Here is a 20,080-nt window from a genome sequence, read left to right as displayed (position 1 = left end):
TTTGTGGTACAAAAGTTCCTTTATTAGAATATGTTTGTTTAAGTAGAAATCACAGCGACCACATCAAAACCCGTACACTGAGAAGCACAAAAAAAGAAAATGGCAAAGATCACGACTTCAAAGACATGAGAATTAGAAAAGTGTTGAACCGCTTTACAGGATAGGTTTTTCTATTACACTTAGACTAAAAAGATCAAGTGATAAAAGGTCGATTTTTTCTTTTTAAGTAGCACTTGAAATGTGTCTGGGCCTTCCAGGTTGTCAAAGTGACCTATAAAACTAGGTCACAACGTGGGACCACAGTCGTTGGTGTTTTATTGTTTAGTCATAGCACCAAGATCCCAAAGACTCACTCTTCATAATGATGAAGACATCAGGCAGCTTCTTGTGTTGACTTTTTAAATGTTTTCGTTGTGGTCATGTGATAGATTTGGCAAAATTCGGCTCCGAGTTTTAGACAACGTCCTCTGTGCAGCTAGAACAAGTACGAACTAATGGCTGCTGCAGAACGACTATTTGTTCAGGGGGAAGACAAAAAAAAAAAAAACTGCCTATGTTATGGATATCCACACCTATCTCTGCACAAGTCTGACGAAAGCCTGAACAAGCTGGATGAATGGCTCCTGACCCTCATGACTCGCCTTGGAGCCCGGCGTAGGTGGTTTGGACTGGGTAGAGGGGAGGATGGCACTGGCAGGAGAGGATGGCGAGCCCCTCCGAAAATGGCGGAAGAGGCTTGAGAGAAGAGTACTCTGAAAGAGAAACGCAATCAAATGCATCATGCTAAGACATGGAGTAAGCATCCTTTATAATACAAGGCTGCTGCTATTTTATGTCTGACAGATGAGATGAGGCATCCTGTTTTAATACTGTAGAAGGTGCAGTTTAATGCCAGCTTCATGATTACACACTAGCAATAACTGGATAGAATTCATACATTTTTCACAGATACACAGAAAAACACACTTGTTGTTGGTTCTTGTGTTTATAGCAAAAAACCCAAAACGTTTGAACAGCTTTGGGTTGGAACAGATGTGCCGTCTCACCAGTTCTGAGCTGAGCTCTTGCTTGAGCCTCTGTTTGTCTCGAGGGAGGATGGAAGGATCTTTGAGGCACCGAACAGCCTGAGAGATCAACACGTAGAAACAGTTCTCCATGGTGAACATGAGGAGTGACCTGGAGGGGAGACACCAGTTAATCATTTCAATATTTGTATTTGACAGTAAAACAAACAGTATCTTGGAAAAGATGCAATTGGCTTATCGTAGCAACCTGTAAGGAGAAACAGTTGCTGGTCATCTTATGCAACATGAGAGATGTGTCTGGAAAGGTGTCAAACAAGGCCTGGAGGCCAAACACTTGGCCCACTGAGCAGCTTTGGAAAATGTGAAGAAGAAATAACTCGCATACACATATTTCAGTTTAACCCCAAAGCGTCGTCCTGACAGATGTCTTTTATTTACTTCAGCAGCTTTTTTTTTTTTTTTTTAAATCATGTAGAAAGACTGAGATGTGCTGTTAAAATCACATTTCATTTTCCTATATAAAGGTCAGAAATTAAATGTGCATCTAAAGATCTTTACACTGACAGTGGGGGAAGTTTCGTTGGTCTGGCCTGGTTAAGATGCTAAACTAACAAGCGGCTCCACATTACTTCTTAGTTGCCACGTACCAGAGTGTCTCATTTTCTCATTAACTCAAAGCAAAACCCCCAGTTTCATTTTCCCACAGTCGGTTTCCTTGAAAGTGTTTCATATCTAGTGTTACACGCCATATCACTCACTTCAGCGCTTGGATCTCCTCTGATGAAGCTAGTGATGCTATACTCAGGGAAACCGGTTCCTTCTTCTTCTCCATCTATTAACAAACAGCAGAAAATGCGAATGCAATAAGCTGTAAAGACCTTTGATTATAATAATAAAGAATATAAACACCTACCTCGCTCAACATGCTCAGGCTGACATTGATGGTGGCCAGCAGGGTCCCAAATGAAGGAGCAACGTCAGGGTCAAAAGCCGGAGTTGTGAAGCTAAGCACGAAGAGCGTGCTGTACTCGGCCAGGTCCATAGACTGATACAAACACAGAGACAGTCAGCATCTCATCACCTTTTTTTTTTTTTCTTTAAAAAAAAAAAAAAACGCCTGTTTTTAAAGATCTGCAGAAATGTCACCATGCAGCAGGAACAAACAGACCTGGTCCAGGAGTATCTGACAGCAGTCTGGGGTGAAGTGCTGCAGAGTTGCCAGGGTTTTGCTGAGGATCTTTAGAAGACTGCACTGCACAGCTAGCAGTGCCTTCTGCTCCGCCTCCTCCCTTTCCCCTCCACCTGCTGCTTCTTTAGTTGACGTTTGAGTGGGCCGCTGTGTCCTGGGTAAGGGACCAGGGGGCAAAGCCTCACCGTTTTTAGCCTAAGAAAGAACAACAGAAAACAATCAGCCATTTATCTGAATGTATAAACAACAATCTACAAATTTATATTAAAGAAGAAAAAAAAGACTAAGTTTCTGACCTGGAGGTAGTGATGAAGCATCTTTTTGCTGTGGAGCAGATGGGTGCAGGTCTGGCACAGATAACAAAGGTTTACCTGAAGAGACAGATGGAAACAGAAACACTAAATTACCAAAAGCTGAACAACAATTGGAGCTGTGCTCTCCTCATTGATGTGGTGATTTCCTTTTGACTTGCCTGAACATCTCTGAGCAGTTTGGGCAGGTGAAACTGCCACTCCTTACAGAAGCTCGAGAGCTGCAGCAGAAAACCAACTGTGTGATCGGCCTCATCCAGGCAGGCCAGGCTCTGCACGGTCCTCACTGCATTCAGACACTGAGCGGGAGAGAAAGTGACGACTTTATTTAAAAGATGCCAACAAAAAGAAGACTGCAGGCAGTAGCTAGACACAACATAACAGGAATACAGTCCTGTCCAAGGGTCAGGAAGCTCAGTGTACTTAACAGGTCCACAGTTGTGCATAAGCTGCACAAATAACTGTTTATTTTTGGAACTGCAGGAGCACTTGGGACTGAGGACTCACCAGGCACTGCACTGGGTGGTCAGGTGCTGTGCTCATAAAAGACTGTCCATAAAAGGACAGGGACAGCAACAACACTCAGGTAGGCTGTGGTGTTTAAAGGATGCTTGGCTAATACTAAGGGGCCCACTGATACTTTTGTTGCACATATTTGGAATTCCTGACTTAAAACTAAATACTTTACTGCTAGACAGACAAAACAGGCAGGCTGAAGATGACATCTTTAGATTTAACCTCCTAGGACCTGGCGTCCACCTATGTGGACATCACATTTTGGGATGTCCAGACCAAAATAATACATTTTGCTCTACAAGGGCCTGATATCCAGATACGAGGACATTATACTGCCACTGTTCTATCTAAATTCAAAACAAATGTCCTTATATGTGGATCTCATTTCTCTCAGAAACAAAAATCAGTTCGGGTCTTTGGAGGTTAAGAAATTCGATGGGTGTCGTTCTAGTTTTACACCCACAGACACATTTAAGAGGCAGCCCTAAAAGAAGACAAGCATGATGACATGTTTTTGTCTTTTCCCTTGTTAACACAGTAAGTTACTGCAGTCACACCTGTAGTATACGTTCCTGATGCACTCCGACAAAGTCCAGGGCTTCGTTGATGAAGTTGTAGCGCAGCGTCTTAAGCAGACTCTCCATTAGAGACATGCAGAGGCGGTACACCCCGGGCCAGCAGGCCAAATCCTGGGACTTCCGGGAGAAGCTCTGCTCAGAGACATGTACACACGATGTTAACTTGACATGAATGCACCATGTCCTCCATCATCAATCCATGCTTTTATGTGCAAGGTGGGGGAAAAAAATATTTCACCTGTGATGTGCCATTTGGTGAGACCTCATACACACTCAAAAGAGGCAGGCAGATGGTCTGAGTGACTCCCGCTCCTGCCACAGCTGCTGCCCCCTGAAGGAAAACGGACAACATCCTCAACATCTGCTCAAATTCTTCTGATCTATAAACTGGGTTTAAAGTACTAAAGCGTAAAAGGTGTGTTTGTGTTTACCTGCGGAGTACGGGCCAGCGTGAGCAGCAGGTGAAGTGCAGCCTCAGTAAAGTACAGGTTGCGTTTCATGCGAAGGCTCAGTTCAACGGCACTGAGCACTGAGGGGAGGAGGGGGACCTTCCTCATCACTGAGACCCAGTGCTCACCATCCTCATCAGTGCGGCACAGCTCCTTCGCCAAGTGGAGAGCCAAAACACACACCTGATTTAAAGGGAGGAAAAAAAGTATGTTTATACAGTACATGTTGGGACAATTGATCTAAAATAGATCAGAAAACTAAATAAACTTGAACCTTCATCAACAACAACCTCGCCACGCTTACCCCGTCTCTCTGGTCCTTCTGTGGGCCCCGAGGAGAGTCCGTCTCCATGCTGTCCTCGTCCTCCACCGTGTCTCCCAACTGGCTCGTGTGTCGCATGTTGTCAATAAGTGCCAGGGCCTCATCTTTCACCGTCTCACATACAGACAGCAACAACTGGGGCAGCTGGGAAATATCTCCACCTAGATGTCAAAAAACACACGCCAAGTCATTACCGCTCCGACACGTTCTTAAAACACAGACAAACATCAGATGTGTGCTTCTTACCGTCCAGTCCCTGAATCTGCAGCACAGAAATGAGTGCGGAGAAGATTTTGGCTTTGGTCCTTTCCATCAGCTGCTGGTCAGCCTGCAGGACACTCTCCAGGATAAGGGAGAGGGGAGACAGGATGTCCGGAGCTGAAGCTACCACACTGGAGATAAAGATTTAGAGAAGATAAAGGAATGAGGCGACAGCTAGTGCGCAGTGCTGGGCCTTCACTTGTCAAAGGCATGAGTACACACCTTCTCCACTGTTTAAGGAGGATGAGAAGTAAAGTGGCCATCATGGATCCAAGTCGAAGACAAGGCGCAGACGTGGGCGTTGTCAACTGAAAGAGTGACCAAGAGTTTAAAAAGTAAACTAGTGATAAGAGAAGAAATAAAAAGTCACAGAATACAGGAAAATATTTCATACTACGGTAACTTACAGCAGCTTTAGTCCCATCTAGGACATCCATGAAAAGGGTCAGCTTAGTTGAGTCCTCAGTTAAGTGCATCACATCAGACTGAAAAAATAAAACACAATCACACATCGTTTTCATCCGAGCTTGTTCTAGACAGGATTATCAAGACGCAGTTAAAGTCTCAAATTCTGGGAAATGCACAAATTCTTTTTTCTACAAGAGGCGCATGAGAAGATCAGTACTTCTCAACTCCCATTAAATATGACTAAACAGCAAAAACAAGCCTGTTAGCTTAGCTTGGAGTGAGGACTGTATGCAGAGGAGAAATAGTAATAATGATACTTCTTTTTATCCTTACACATCATCAAATTTTCACTTGATTAACACTGTCAAAATCTGATGATGATAATATTACCGTAGTATAACAGCTACAGAAAATTTGTACACATAATATCATTATTTACAGGAATTAAACTTAAAATGCAAGTGAAGGAAGGTAGGTTGCAGTACCATCATGAGATCAACGTTTCGCTTTTAAACGTAACTTTCGGGCCATGATTGTGTGTACTTGAACATACGTGGTTAGTGGAAAGAATCAGCAACATCCGCCAGGCAGAGATCAACATCTGGGCCTCTGTGAAGTAGCAGATGCCTTCTTCCTCCATCTCTGCCACATGGCACACCAGTGACTTGACGTACTGTGACCAGTACTCATAGCGTCGTGCGTTGGAGAACTTCTGAAGCCCGTCCTTCAAGGACTGTTCCAAAGAGCCGCTGCAATAACACAAATATTCATCAACATTAAATATGTATAATCTAAGACATCATTGTAAATAAAGGGATATGTATACAAAGATGTATTTAATATTAAAAAATAATGTTATTATTATTTGATATGGACTCTGAAATCACCTGACAACATAGTAGATCTCCAGGCCGATGATTTTCATGACAAAAGCGCAGGTCTCCAGAACGCAAGGCTGGGGACAAGTTACATTTTCATCATTTTACACGTTTACTGACTTTTAAGTACTCATGGAAACAGTGTAACTAAGCAACACAGCAAAATACCTCTGTGGTGTCTGAAGGTGGGGTGAGGGTTCCAAAAAGAGGTGTCGTCAAATTCTCCCAAAACCTCTCTCTTTGGTTTAAAAAAAAAGAAAAGAAAAGAAACAAAACACCATACAGCATGTTAATCATGTGGTTTTTCACCTTCACATGTTGTTCCAACTCAAAGTGAGACTGAGAACATTTACTTACTTTGTACGTAAGACAGAGATGGCACTATCCCTGCGATCCTGCCAGAGGGCCAGGAGGAAGGCCAGACCTGCTCGGTGTAGCAGCGGGGGGCACCAGTACTTGCCCTGCTGTTTGGAGTCGATCAGGTCCAACACGACATGAAGACAGCTCCACTCACCCAGCAGGAACTCCTACAAGTTTAAAACAAGGATGTCTTTAATGAAGCTGCAGCAGTGGGAAAAGTAAAACCAAAGTTACTTCCTGCACTTTATACCTTTGATCCTTCGTTTCCATCTTTGACTTCCAGGTTGAGAAAAAGCTCAATGAGGCCAGGCTGGGTTTCCACAGCGACGGTGAGAAACTCAAGGATCATGACTTTGATCCTCATGTCTTCCGTCTTGCTCTGCAGCCGAGTGAGGAACGCATCGCGGATGGCTGCTGCATCGCTCCCGAGACAAGCGTAGACCGACATGGGAGCCACCTGGCAACACGAGGTCAACGTCAGTGTTTAGTTATGTAACAAAAACACCAACCACATATTCACATATTGTTTAAAAGTGGAAGTCTTACTGTGGCGAGCCTTTTGAGCAGCTGGATTGCGAGACGAGGGAGTGCTGGATCGTGTTTGTGGTAGATATATTTAGCTAGGACGACTATTAGGTTATTGCCGTGGCCACCGTGCTGTGTCAGCGCCTGCTCCAGTGGGGACACTGTGTCCGAAGGCGGTTTCAAACGGATTACGTTGTTTGTGACAGAAAAGGCCAGTTTGACAGTCTGGATGAGCATCTGACCAGGACCCTCAGAGCCACAGCTGGACAGCACCAAGAAAAAAAATATAATACAACTAATGTCAGTTAAACAAATAATAATAATGGAGAGCTGAGTGCTTACTATGAGGAAAGGTTGACTGAACACATCCAACTGCTCACCTGCTGGGTTGTGCAGCCAGGACCACATCTATGGTGTCAACTCCAACTCCCATTATATTGACAACTGCCTGTCCAGCTTCTGTATTTGCAAGGCTGTAGATACACAGAGACTGCAGGCTGGGAGCGCTGCATTAACAAGGAAAGGAGTAAATAAACAACTACATGAGTAAAAAGGCAACTGTTAGTTAGTTGCAACCATTATTAATTAATCGACAATTTTATGATTGTTTGGGCAGGCACAAAGCAGGTGCAGTTACAGCCTGTAAAGTGTAACTTTAATCCACACAGAAGTGCCAAAAGAGATCCACTTAACACCAAGAGCAAATCAATCCTCAGACTTCCATTGTAAAATATTCAGATTTAGAGCAAACAGACATTTTTCTAGAGATGTTTGTGTTTAAGAAAAGAAAAGAAGACATTCTAGTTCTAGTATGTCAGCACACATTAACAGCTGTTTATCTCCCTAAACAAGCTGGCTAGTGATTCCCATCCTCTCATCCAAATATGGTCCACTTCTTGTTCCCAAATAGCAAGAAAGAAACAAAATATTTTTGTTTTAACAAACTGGAAAGATTAATGCACATTTTACACCATTCCAGTATTAGAGAATCGTCATATAAGCACCCTTGTTATGTTTAAGGTTATTACCCTTAAAAGCCTGTTTGTAGGACCTGACTGTTTAGCATTGTGACATCAGAGAAAATGTGCAGGTGACAGAGTTCAGACACTGTTCCTTACCTGCCTTGGTCCTCTCCCTCTGGGCTCAGATTGAGAATGGCATGGATCAGCTCCAAAATAAGACAACCTGCAGCAGCACAGAGAAGCCAGTTTGTATACAAGTTTAATTTGTCTCCAGACAAGAAGCAAAGGGAAAACACCCTCACCTATCCTCTCTCTGACACCATAGGTGTTGTAACGCCACTTATGGTACGTGGGCAGCATCTCCTTCAACACCAGCAGCACACAGGGGATCAGACCTTTGTTCTGAGTGCTGCCGAGCTGACCCTATGATAAAAATAAGTACACATGATGCACATTATAGTAGCAGGACAACATTTTGAAAGATTACATAACTTTTAAAAAATGTTACCTTAACCAGAGTTGTAATGAGACGAAGGAAGGCAATAGTCACAGCATATTCTCCCCTGGGCTGCTCAATCTGAACTAGCAGGTTGCCATAGTTACCTGCCTTCATCCCCTCAGCACTGAGGGGAAAAATAAAACAGTTGAGTAAAACGCTGATATATCCAAGGCATATTAAGTAATACCTGGCACTCTGTTTGGCCTCTTTACCTTATGCACTGGGCCATGCTGGTCAGAGGGTTGGAGGCAAAGGGGAGGAAGCCAGTGTGGTGCAGACTGGACCACACCTGAAGATTGATTAAATAAATAAATAAGATATGAACTGGGTGAAGAAAGTTCAAAAGCACTGGCTTTAAATCCCTCATTTTACTTCATGTTCACACTGCGAGCACTGAGCACACCCACCTTCCCTGGCATCCTTGCAGCCAGCACAGAAAGGCAGTTTACACAGGAAGCAATCACATCCACTGGGGGGTTGATGACGGATGTTAACCTGAGAGAAAAGACAGATTATAATACCAGAATCATATCAAGATTATTTCTGGCAGAGCAAACAGCACAAAAAGTTTAATGTGTGTCACTCAAAAGTTTACTTTACCTCTGCAGCAGCATGTAAATGCGTGAGGTCAGAGGCAGGAGGCAGTCAGACACTGTCCAGTCTGTGCTTATGATCTTATGGACTAGATCCAAGATGGGCTTCACGCGGGCACAGTGGGCTAAAACATCTGGTAAAAATATCAGTCAGTGATCAACAATCAGCTGATGAATGTGTTTCTTCATTAAATAATTCATTTTTAGGCATTTGGCTACTCCAGTAACTGGTGACATCAGCTACTGAATCATTGTATAACTGAGTGGAAATCTCTACGTGTAACTGTGATTATTTTAAACCTGTTGTGCAGGTTTTACAATTACTGTCATACCACATGATCATATGGCCTTATGGATTTACAAGTCTTATCAAGTTGTTTTGCTTCCCAGAAACTCAAGCAGAACTGTATTTAATAGGTTTTAACTGAGTATATGAGGTATATATTGTGAATGTTACAAGAAATGCAAATAACCATATTTCTTGTCATGTTTATCACACTCCATCCTCTTCTCCTTATCCAATCTGGTCAGAGTGCAGAAACCTATACTAGTTGTAGAGCCAGAAGCAGGGCAAACCTGGGCAAACCTTATAAACAAAATTAACTGCTATGTACCTGCAGTGGAAACAACATGGAGCAGCATCTCCACCTCACATGTGAAGAGAGTCCAGGAGCTGTAGGAAAACTCCCAGCGTACCACGTAGCCTTGCTCACCTGGACTCATCACCTGGCCCAGCACTCCCTGTGGCATCCACAGGTTTGTCTGGCCTGTGCCTAATGGTTGAGAACAGACATCCCCATTTAGTCACACAAGAGAAACACAGGGAAAACTTTCATCTATACTCAGATTTAACAGTAATAATAACACACTAACCGAGAGGATAGAGGAGTTTGGGAGCTTGCCTCCTCCACAGTGTCTCGTCGTCATTGGAGATGATGTCATTAGACTTATGTTTGTAAACTTGAGTGTAGAAGGACATTTTATCCAAGAAGTTGTACACCTTTCACAAGGAAGTCAAAGTATATCAATAAATCATTTACAGAAAGATACGTTGCATGTGTGTATGTGTGTGCATGTGTGCCATTTACCTTTTTAACAGTCGACTTGTTTGAAAGCAGTGCAGTTAGAAGCTGCAGCAAGGGTCCGATCTTATGAGGAAACATCCCCACTGCGCTGTCCAGGATCATTCCCAATCCCATGTTTGGCTTCTGGATTAAACATTTAATAAACGAGATACATCATCAACATTTATAATTCCATTTTATTTTTAATAAAAGATTCTCTTCTGTGTGCTTTTCCCACCAATTCCCAAAAGATTTCAGCCAGACTTGGAGCAGAAAGGACCTCACAGGCAGCATCGATAAGGTGGGAGCTCTGAGTCGCCACACCATCAGTCTGTAATACACATCATAAGAAAGCAAATTATCACCACATGTTATAAATAGGTCTGTGAGGATCAAGACATGTAGAGTCAAGGTGCATACCTGTAAACTTTCTTCTTCAAATGAGGTGATCACAAATGAGAGGAGACCATAGACGCACATTTTTGCTGTGCTTGCTGTACACTGAAGAAATAAAAAGTGAAAAAAATGATGGAATTTTAATGGAAAACAAGACAGTCACCACTCTTTGAGCAAATGTTGGTTGCTACTTACATTTCTATCTATAATTTGTAAAAGTGCAGCATTACTTTACAGATTTTGAAAGAAATCATTATGAAACCTGAGGTCTGAAGTTTAGCACAGGTCTTGACAAGGAAACTGATGCATGATGATCAGTATAATACATTACTATTGTAACAGGAGGTTTTCATTCTGGACACTTGATTATAGATTGGTTTCGATCTGCGCACTTAGTGATTTCATTAGCTGCTGATGACAAACAGAAGCACCCTGAGCGTTCTTTACCACTACTGCTCATGCTGCATGGACTTTATTTAAAGCATGGCTTATGATTTGTGAAAGAACAAAGGTGTGTATCAGCAGGACATAATTTAAAGCTATGTCAGATAACAGAGGCAGCATAACAGATGACAGAGGGAGTTCTCCTTTAAGTGAACAGAATTTTTTTGTAAATTTGCTTCTTATAAACTTCTAAAGGGTCAATCAATCTGAAATATCTTACATTGTTCCCTGAGACTCCAAGACCTTTGAGCATTGTTGAAAGGTACTTGAAAACACCCAGCTGGAGGGCGGTGTTGCCTATCCTCCTGATCACAGGGCTGGTATCATCTGGTCTAAGTGTGTGTCTTAGCAGGACCCAGGCCAACAATACCGGTGCGTGATGAGGGATGTCACCAAATGTCAGTAGCAGCTGATCCATTTCCTAGAAGAGCCAACAATTCTTATGAGTATTTAAACACATTCTCATTATATGCTCTGCGTGAGTTAACAGAAGCCTAGCCAATTTTAGCCTAATTTATTTAAATGTTTCACTTTGTAAGACAAGTCTGTGAACCAATATTAACATTAAGTCTATGAATGCAGCAGCCAAAAAACAAACTGAACCTTAACCACGGCCGGAGCACTAGAGAACTGGTGCTGATCTGTACAATCCTCAAGAGCACACTTGTGCAGGAAGTCTATGTCCATTCCTTCAACCAGGATGAGCGCGCTCAGGTATCTGCCGGGCAGAGAGACAGACAGGACATCATAAACTACGGAAGGAATGAAATATTTAGGTTTCTGACATATCCGGTAAAAAAAGTCTATTGAATATGAATCAACTGATGATTACTCTCTGTATAGGAAGACATCATGTCACTGTAATAATGAAAATACTGAAATGTCTTCATAATGTCTGTCAATTAAAAATATCTGGGAAAGACATGAACCGCACATAAACTTTGTGCCTCTTACCCGATCCGGTCGACCAGCGCATCCATGCTCTTATCTACCAGGTGTCTGTTAGTCTGCCGCAAACCGAAGCCTTGTTCTTTGAACATCTTGGTGAAGTTCAGAAGGTCAGATGGGTTCATCTCAAAGTAAGCATAATACAGAAAGATGATCTCGAGCAGCAGAGACTGTTCTCTCAGACACTGCAGGAACCATCTTGACACCTGCCGCTCCGTCTGAAAAAAAATAATATCTACATTATTTTGCATCCTTGACAGGAAAATATCTCCCACAGCTACCTCGCAATAGGAAGGATATTAAGCCAACGCCAACCAAACTTGTGTCATCACCATGAGGTTTCCGTGAGTTTCCCATGTTGGTGCCTCTGCCTTGAAGAGACTCTCAAACTGCAACTGGTATTTGCTCACCAGGTCCTTCTCCAGCTTTTTGACACAGTCACTGTACTCAGCCTAAACAACATAACATAACTAAGGTTACATTACTAAAGCAACAACAATCCCAAGCACAATTAGTTTTTTAAAAGCTGTGTTCCACAATTTAGTGAGTAATGCTAAGACTGGAGCTTCTCACCCTGTAGGGATGTCGCTCATCCTGAAAGTATGTGAGCAGGAGAAGGACACATCTGAGCAAACACATGCGTTCCTCATAGTAATAGTCTGCTATCTGCAAAAACAAACACAAAAGCTGTCATACTTACTGAACTAAACATGTGCTGTGTCAAGAAAAGCAGAAGATCCGTGTACTGACCTTAAGCAGTAGTGCCTGGCTTTGCCGCTCATCCTTGAGTACAACCTACAAAAAAAAAAAAAAAAAAAGGTATTCATTTAACATCGAAACGTCTTTCACAACATCTTTTTACGGTCTTACATTTTTTGTTCCTGTGATGCAACGGCAAATCTCAGTTACACTGAAAGCTACGAGTTCAGACAGATTTCACAATGAAAATATCTGTCAGGACAGATACCTTTAATGAATCACGGGTTCCTCTGTAGTCTTCCTGTAGGTAGCACTGCAAAAGCTGAACACTCTGCTGTTCATCGAGACTCTGTAACATGAAATCATCATTAAATACACACTACAAAATAAAGACTGGAAATCATTCTTGATTGACATTTTGAAGTCTTACCAATAATTTACTGATCCTTAGACCAAAGTCCTTCAGGGGCTGTGCAACATCTTTCTTCTCTTTTACTTTCTCAGCAGAGGATGAGCTGTAACAGGTGATGCTTGCAGTTACCTTTTATATGGTTACTTTTATTAACTACAGTAAATTTGATGTGAAAATAACTGTAACTATACCTGGGTGGCTTGTAGTAACTAAGTCCTTGATGAAGTCTATCCCAGTGTCTGTCGAGCTCTACCTCTATCTGAGCCTGTGACCATCCAACATTAATAACAGAGAGAAAAATCACTGTGATTGTTTTATTACCTTTAAAAAAGAAAACATTACAACAAGCTATTTTTTTGGAGCAGTAAAGAGTCCAGCACACTTGTTATGTGCTGGACACTTTTCTTCAACAAGGACATACCGGCTCTCTCAACGCAGACCTCCCCAGCAATATGGTCCATAATTCCCTACAGCTCCTGGGAAACAAATTGGTTTATTTTAGAAAAGCAACGATTGGGATTAATGCATTAAAGTTTTTACAGTTATTAGAACTGAGCCTTTTAACTAAAGCGGGATGAAGGTGTGGGATTTAATAAGTGTGCACTTCTGTCCACCCTTTTTCAAATATGTAAACTAAATCAGCAAATGTGTAGCAATATTGTACCCTGTTTTAGTTTATTTACAAACAGCTATTTTTTGTTCAATTTAAAAAAAAAAACTTTCTATGAATTGGTTACATGTTTGAAAGAAACTGAACAAAGCAAAACAAACTTGCCCTGATGCCATCAAACAAAAAGACAGACCTACTTCCCAAAACTATAAACACTTCCCCCGTTTTCGTACATGACTCACTTTTTGTGGGAAGAAAAAAAAAAGGATAGAAAACTCAGTATGTCCATAGGGTCCAGAAAGATTTCCATGGAAGCATTAAAAATAACGATTATCTTTATATTTCTAATCATGTTAGTTTAGAGTGTGTGAAAATGAACAGACTATTTAAAGCAATCATCGTAATTCCTACACAGTTAATGCAACTTTTTTGGTAAACCTTGTGCAAAATTAAAACTCAAAGTGTGCAGTTTGATGACATTTTAGTTATTTATTTTACATCTACTGTGGTGAGGTACTAAGACAACAACATAAAAATGCTGTCCATGGCAGCATAGTTTTTGACCAGACTTGAGATGTCACCGGTACTTTAAAGCTCAATACATGTTAGCATACATAAACATTTGTTGGGGTCCTCAATATGAGTCTGTTGTCTTGTTATTATGATATCCATGGATATGTTTTAAATACCTCTCTTCAATGATAGCCCTTCATCAGCGTTCCCTAAAACTAAATTAGTTTATTTGTACTTACAGAGATGGATAGGCTTTTGCGATTTGTTGTCAAGTCTAACTCTTTTTAGTTTGTTTTGGAGGTCAAGTTTAAAGATTTTAAACCTAACTCAGCTGTTTTCCTGACCGTATCAAAACAGTAGAGTTAGCTTCTCAATTAACACCAACTAAGCAAGCCCAGCGGTTACTGAATGTAACGGAGAGTCGACGGCTTTATCTCGCTGTAAGTACGGTGTCTTTAAATAAACCAGCGCCGTTAATACAATATCTAATGTAAACAGTTTGCAGTGGCGGTATGCTGTTGTTGACATGCGGCTGGCACACCGCGCTACTGAAAAGCCATTCAAATCTTTAGCGGCTAGTACTTGCTAAGCTAAGTCAGCGTGGTGCTAACTGCTCAAACGCAAAAAGTGAAATATACACATCACTGCTGGTCTGATTTAGTAAACAGGAGCGCTGTGTAAAAATGATACCCACTGGAAAACGCTGCAAAAATAACTCAAACAACGCACGCTTTAGCTAAAGTAAGTTGCTATGTGCCTACCTGACGCTCATCTCCGATTCCGCCATCTTCGCGTCTGCTATGTGATTGGTTGTTGTGCTGGCTCATCAGTGACGTCGAAAGCGCCTTCGTCATCCTCGGAGCCAACGGCTGGGCGCCTTGTTCTTCTTCGTAAAAGAAGATGTTTACTTTATAATAAACTTATTAGTTATCTTAGCTAAATTTTATTTTCACAAATGCAAATACAGTAACAAAAAACCTAATTTTAAACATTACTATAATGATGTTTTATGTTACATAAAATTGATTAGTGGATCACTTAACAAAAAGGCTATGAAAACTATTACTATTTGTAGTAATTACAAATTATTTGAATGTATGTAATTCTTTGTATTACACCCCCTGGCATATGTTAATTTTGTTCTGATTGTATACATGTTCTGTATACTGTTTCTTAATAAAGTTTAATATTTTGAAAAAAAAATTAGGTAATAAAAGAGTGAACGAGCACGTATCTGAACTTATGAATAAACAGTCTGCGATTCATCAAAAAAAAAAAAAAAAAAAAAAAAAAAAGCCTTGTTCTTCTTCGTGAAGCAGCGGCCGTCCTGAGTTCAACTTTAACGCCATCCTCTGGAGTAAAATAAACACATCCCAATCGCCTCCATACCTTTTCGAAAATATTTATGCTACATTTTGGCAAAACTTCTGTGTTTCCCCCTAACTCCATAATTCAGTATATCATGTATCAAAGCGATCCTCTGGACTTACGGGTAATTAATTTTTACAAATAATTATTCAAGTATTACATGTATAAAATAGCCTGAGAAGTCTGAATTTGACCAAAATAAATAAATACATATTTTTATTTATTTATTTAAAGTATGCGCTTTATAGTGATATAATTATTTCACAAATTTTAAGATTAAAAAGTAAATTTAAAACAATCTTTAAAAGTAACGACTTTAAGAGATACTTTTTTAGTGTACCACGTGACCCGGCTGTCAAAGATGGCCCCCTCCTACTGGGTGTGAGAGGACCGACAGCTGACAAAGGAAACAAATCTGTCCAGAAAGGACGGCACCGATTCATAGCGATTCACTGCACACGTCCGCTCAGACAACGCAGCGCTTGTATGGTATGTACGCTTGTCTTTGTCAGCCTGTATTGTGCGTCAGTGCTGCCAGTAGTTACTGCTGGCGTTTTGCTAGCTCTGTACAGTGAGCTTGTTAGTCTGCCGTTAGCTTGATGCCGTCAGAGGTTAAAGCATCCTCGGCTGCCAGAGAGACGCGTTCCTCGGTGTAGGGAGAATTATCTGGCCCCATTGGGCTGTATGAATGAATGAAACAAACTGGAGTTTTATTGTTTTGATTTTCTTTCCCTAATGTATCCTTCAGCTTTCATAACCATTTGTTAAGCATTGCCTCCATAGCTGAAACAGAACTCACACTACACAGACAGCTCAAACTCCGACCCCCACAGGAACAAAAGGTTGCAGCTGATGTGGAAAGAACATGTGTTTCATGTGTGGCCTTTTACTCGTGCTATCTGAGCTGTGTGAATTTCTCACTGACGGGGTGAATTTTCAGTGTGGTCATAGTTCATGGCAGGAAGCAGATAAAGCATGATCAAGGTTCAGAGTTAGAATAACGAAGAAAAGACTCAGCATTCAGTACAGTAGCATTTGAATCTAATTTTTTCACATTCTTCTGTTTGTTGTGATCTGTATTTTTTTTTCTCTTAAATGCTAACACTTTTTCCCCTTTTTCCTCGGACATCCATAGCAAAGGAAAGTTACCTTCCAAATGATGAAGCCTGTGAGAGAGAGGAAGTGACAGAAGAAGGCCTTCATTGCTGCACACCATCTGTTCAGATCAACCCTCCTCCCTCTTTGTGAGCGCCCACCCTGCAGCCATGCAAATCAACCCGGTGCACGTGGAGTCCACTGTAGTTTTGGCAGTGGTACTATGTGTCCACATGGCGGTCTGGAACCAGCACTCCTGGTGCAGCATAGCCCTGGTGATACAGGCTTTCTATGTGCAGCATAAATGGGACCGTCTGCTCAGGTCTGGGGGTGCTGTGTTCCAGTTTCGCCCTTCAGCGAACAGCGGCATTGTTCCGGCCTCTATGGTGATGCCTTTGTTGGGCCTGGTACTGAGAGAAAAGTGCTCTGCCTCAGGGAATGTCTACTTTGAGCGCTTCTCCATGGTGGTCACCATCACAGGCATGATGCTAGCCCTGTTCCTCTCCCTGATTGCACTGGGAATCACAAGACCTGTTCCCACCAACACTTGTGTAATTGCAGGGATGGCCGGCAGCGCAATTCTCTACACCACAAAGCAGACCCTGACGGTGTCTGAGGTCATAGAGGTCTTGGAGGTGCTGCTGATCTTTGTCTATCTCAGCCTGATTGTGCTTTATCTGCTGCCACGCTGCTTCACGCCCGGAGAGGCACTCCTCATTGTCGGTGGGATCAGCTTCATCGTGAACCAGCTAATCAAGCGCTCCCTGAACCTGGCGGAGGTCAAAGGTGACCCGGTGAACTATTTCCTCCCGGTGTTAGTGGTGGGCTCGCTGCTGCTGGGCGTTTTCTTTGCCCTGCTCTTTTGTTTCATGGAGTCTGAGAGCTGGGGGTCATCGCTCTTCTTTCACATGATGACAGCCGTTCTGGGTCTGGGGATCTTGATGCCCTGGCTGTCTTTGTTCATCGGTCGCCACCCCCTCATGTGGTTGTTGGACTTCATCACGTTGAATGACAGGAGACTCTGTCTGCTGGCGTACTGGGTGTTTCTGTCTGTCGTGGCAAGTTGCGTTGTGCTACATCAGAACTATCAGCGCCAGTCGGGTTCCAAGAAGCACCAGGCGTCGACCATCGTCAGGAAGTACTTCCATCTGATTGTAGTGGCCACCTACATTCCAGGGTTGATCTACGACAGGCAGCTGCTCCATGTGGCATCTGTGGGTTGCCTGGCGGTTTTCTTGTTCCTGGAGTATGTGCGTTACTTTCGAATCAGGCCTTTCGGTCAGCTGCTCAGGCAGTTGCTCACTCTGTTCCTGGACGAGCGGGACTCTGGGCCTCTCATCCTCACCCACATTTACCTGCTACTGGGCATGTCTTTGCCCATTTGGCTGTTTCCTGGACCCTGTGCCCCTAAGGGACTACTTCCAGGGGCGGGTGGCCTGGTGCCCTACGCAGGTGTGCTCGCGGTGGGAGTTGGAGACACTGTGGCCTCTGTGTTTGGCAGTACCATGGGGGAGATCCATTGGCCCGGCACCAAGAAAACCTTAGAGGGGACTGCGACATCTGTGTTCGCCCAGATCATCGCCGTGGCCATGTTTCTCATCTTTGACAGCAGCATCAATCTGAACACCACCTACTCATGGATTGTTGGCTCCATCACTCTGGTGGCCATGCTGGAAGCCTACACCTCCCAAATAGACAACCTGCTGCTTCCACTCTACCTCTTCATCCTCCTGTTGCTTTGAATGGACCGATCATACAAACAAGCAGATCCACTGCCTGTTTCTCAGCCATTTCTGGTGGTGAACTTGGGACAAAAAAAAAGCTGTCTTTCGTAGTCTGTGGAGATGATCGGTAGTTATTTTTGACCAGCACAATGCGATTGAAAGCAGTCAGATTAACCGACCAGGGTATCGACAAACCTTTACATGCGACAGTGTTGGCATGACAGTCTGTTGTCTTTAGATCATTTTCAGTATCCTTTCCAATGACCAGTGGAACATTTTAGATCAAGTCTGAGCCTTGCGACAGAGGTGGCGTATGTTTTCTCTGCCACCGACACCAACAGCTCCTAAATTATGCAACGGGAGACTCAGTTTAGCAGAGTGTGGAGGGGGAAAAAAAGTGTTTCTTAAATAGAAATCCTTTTTTTTTTTTTTTTTTTTTTATAATCAGCAAGAAACACTCAAAATGTCCTGTCGTTTTTATTTCGTAAACAGATACATGCCTTGTATTGCCTTTCGAAGAACATAAGTTAACTTTAAATTATTGATATGTCTTTTAATCAACTTTCTCACGTCTTTATTATTATGTTTGCCTCCCTGATGGCAATATGAAGAAGTTTCTTCTGAAAATACTTGCCTTAAGAAGTCTATTTTCTATCACACACAACCTACCATAATAGAAGCTGTAGACGCTAGCATGGCAGCCCATTTCAACTCTTATTTAAAGGGCTGATTTATACTTATATATGGTAGAAACACACTATGCTCCTGCATGAGACTGATGTGATAATGCAGTACTGTAATGTGTATGCCGGTTGTCCTACCGCATATATTTTTGTCAGATAAATCAACTTTGCTTACCGGTTTGTGGTTTAATGGGACCCTACACCCCTTAAATATCTACATTTCCTTGTAATACTGAGCCTTTAGTGTTTTGGGGGTTTTTTGGACATTGTAGATATGCTTTTGGGCCACACCCATGCACACAGGCCTTTACGTTTTGGCAACTTTTACAGCAAGAGTTACTTCTAAATTATTGTTTTATGTGCTTTATAGCAATATACTATAATTTCTATTGGGTTTGATCTCGTCATTTGCAGAAAAGGAAATGGAGCTGTTTTCAGTTCATCTGTAAAAAGTGTTTCTTTTTTGTATGTTTGTTTTTGTTTGTTTGTTTTTAATGTTCTGATGATCCTGCTGGTGTGTTTCTTTTTCCAACATTCTTACATTCTGAAAGAAAAATTTAGTATTGCATGTTTCAGAACATCTGAGAACAAACAAAGCTTGTTTTGGGGTTTTTTTGGGGGGGGGGGTTGTTGTTTTTGTTTTGTTTTTTGAAGATTGAGATGTAGGACCTATGTGAGCGACTGTATTTTAACAACACAAAGATTATCCCTTCGCTTTTTCACTTTGATTTGTGACACTAACACGAGGAGTTTGAATGCTGCGCTTAATAATTACACGTACATAAAGCTTTGTCTTTTTCATTTTAAGTTGGGTCTTAAAATGAACATACTTGAAAGCAGAGATGCTCACTGTTGTCTATAAATGGAGGAATTCATTGTCTTATTTGGGCACAAATCATTTAAAAAGATCTTGCACAAGAATAAAGCTGTTGACAATGCTGATGAAGAAATGCTTAATAAAGGTGGGTGGAAATGTCAGTTGCACAGTGAAATCTCCATGGAGACTTGATCAAAAAAAATGTTTATTTAAAAAAAAAAAAAAATTTCAGCCACAATTTAAAACACTTTTCCAGCAAATTTATAATTAAGTTAGAAAAAATTATTAGTCTAAATGCTGGTTAGTAAGGAACCAGAGATTGGCCAAGCTTGCGGTTTTTTTTTTTTTTTTTGTGATAACTTGACATAAGCAGACTGGCTAAGCAGATGCACAGACTGAATTTGTCAAACTGGAATACTGGCGGAAGAACA

The 20,080-nt window shown here is 41.9% G+C and overlaps 2 protein-coding genes across 2 annotated transcripts; one reads left to right on the top strand and one right to left on the bottom strand.

The window, feature by feature from the left end:
• Positions 1 to 14,825, bottom strand: nup188 (nucleoporin 188). The gene is made up of 43 exons (XM_026173432.2): positions 14,724 to 14,825; positions 13,261 to 13,315; positions 13,031 to 13,104; positions 12,858 to 12,942; positions 12,696 to 12,776; positions 12,479 to 12,523; positions 12,302 to 12,394; positions 12,061 to 12,180; positions 11,735 to 11,946; positions 11,384 to 11,498; positions 11,001 to 11,201; positions 10,361 to 10,441; positions 10,179 to 10,271; positions 9,965 to 10,084; positions 9,750 to 9,876; positions 9,491 to 9,649; positions 8,884 to 9,010; positions 8,691 to 8,778; positions 8,496 to 8,572; positions 8,293 to 8,407; positions 8,087 to 8,207; positions 7,941 to 8,007; positions 7,203 to 7,328; positions 6,844 to 7,084; positions 6,548 to 6,754; positions 6,295 to 6,464; positions 6,106 to 6,175; positions 5,947 to 6,014; positions 5,613 to 5,808; positions 5,059 to 5,136; positions 4,874 to 4,959; positions 4,637 to 4,782; positions 4,373 to 4,551; positions 4,051 to 4,251; positions 3,858 to 3,950; positions 3,599 to 3,751; positions 2,687 to 2,824; positions 2,511 to 2,585; positions 2,194 to 2,409; positions 1,939 to 2,070; positions 1,784 to 1,857; positions 1,047 to 1,176; positions 1 to 752 (listed from the first exon to the last, which is right to left on the bottom strand). The coding sequence occupies exons 1-43, from the start codon at positions 14,747 to 14,749 to the stop codon at positions 573 to 575; spliced, it is 5,241 nt and encodes a 1,746-aa protein (XP_026029217.1). The 5' UTR covers positions 14,750 to 14,825; the 3' UTR covers positions 1 to 572.
• An 853-nt stretch (positions 14,826 to 15,678) lies between these two features.
• dolk (dolichol kinase) lies at positions 15,679 to 18,590 on the top strand. Its single transcript, XM_026173418.2, has 2 exons — positions 15,679 to 15,819; positions 16,466 to 18,590. The coding sequence occupies exon 2, from the start codon at positions 16,596 to 16,598 to the stop codon at positions 18,165 to 18,167; it is 1,572 nt and encodes a 523-aa protein (XP_026029203.2). The 5' UTR covers positions 15,679 to 15,819; positions 16,466 to 16,595; the 3' UTR covers positions 18,168 to 18,590.
• Positions 18,591 to 20,080: the final 1,490 nt, after the last annotated feature.

The sequence above is a fragment of the Astatotilapia calliptera genome, chromosome 7 (assembly GCF_964374335.1).
Source record: "Astatotilapia calliptera chromosome 7, fAstCal68.1, whole genome shotgun sequence".
NCBI classification, from domain to species: domain Eukaryota; kingdom Metazoa; phylum Chordata; class Actinopteri; order Cichliformes; family Cichlidae; genus Astatotilapia; species Astatotilapia calliptera.
The sequence above is the reverse complement of the archived record's forward strand: the minus strand, read 5'-3'. Positions and strand labels throughout refer to the sequence as shown.

Coding starts and splice junctions, on each gene's coding strand:
- nup188 (XM_026173432.2), bottom strand. CDS start 14,749: ATGGCGGAATCGGAGATGAGCGTCAG. Junction 4,960..5,058: donor TAGATGGGACTAAAGCTGCT/GTAAGTTACCGT, acceptor TCACTCTTTCAG/TTGACAACGCCCACGTCTGC. Junction 2,071..2,193: donor GTCAGATACTCCTGGACCAG/GTCTGTTTGTTC, acceptor TGTTTGTATCAG/TCTATGGACCTGGCCGAGTA.
- dolk (XM_026173418.2), top strand. CDS start 16,596: ATGCAAATCAACCCGGTGCACGTGGAGTCCACTGTAGTTTTGGCAGTG.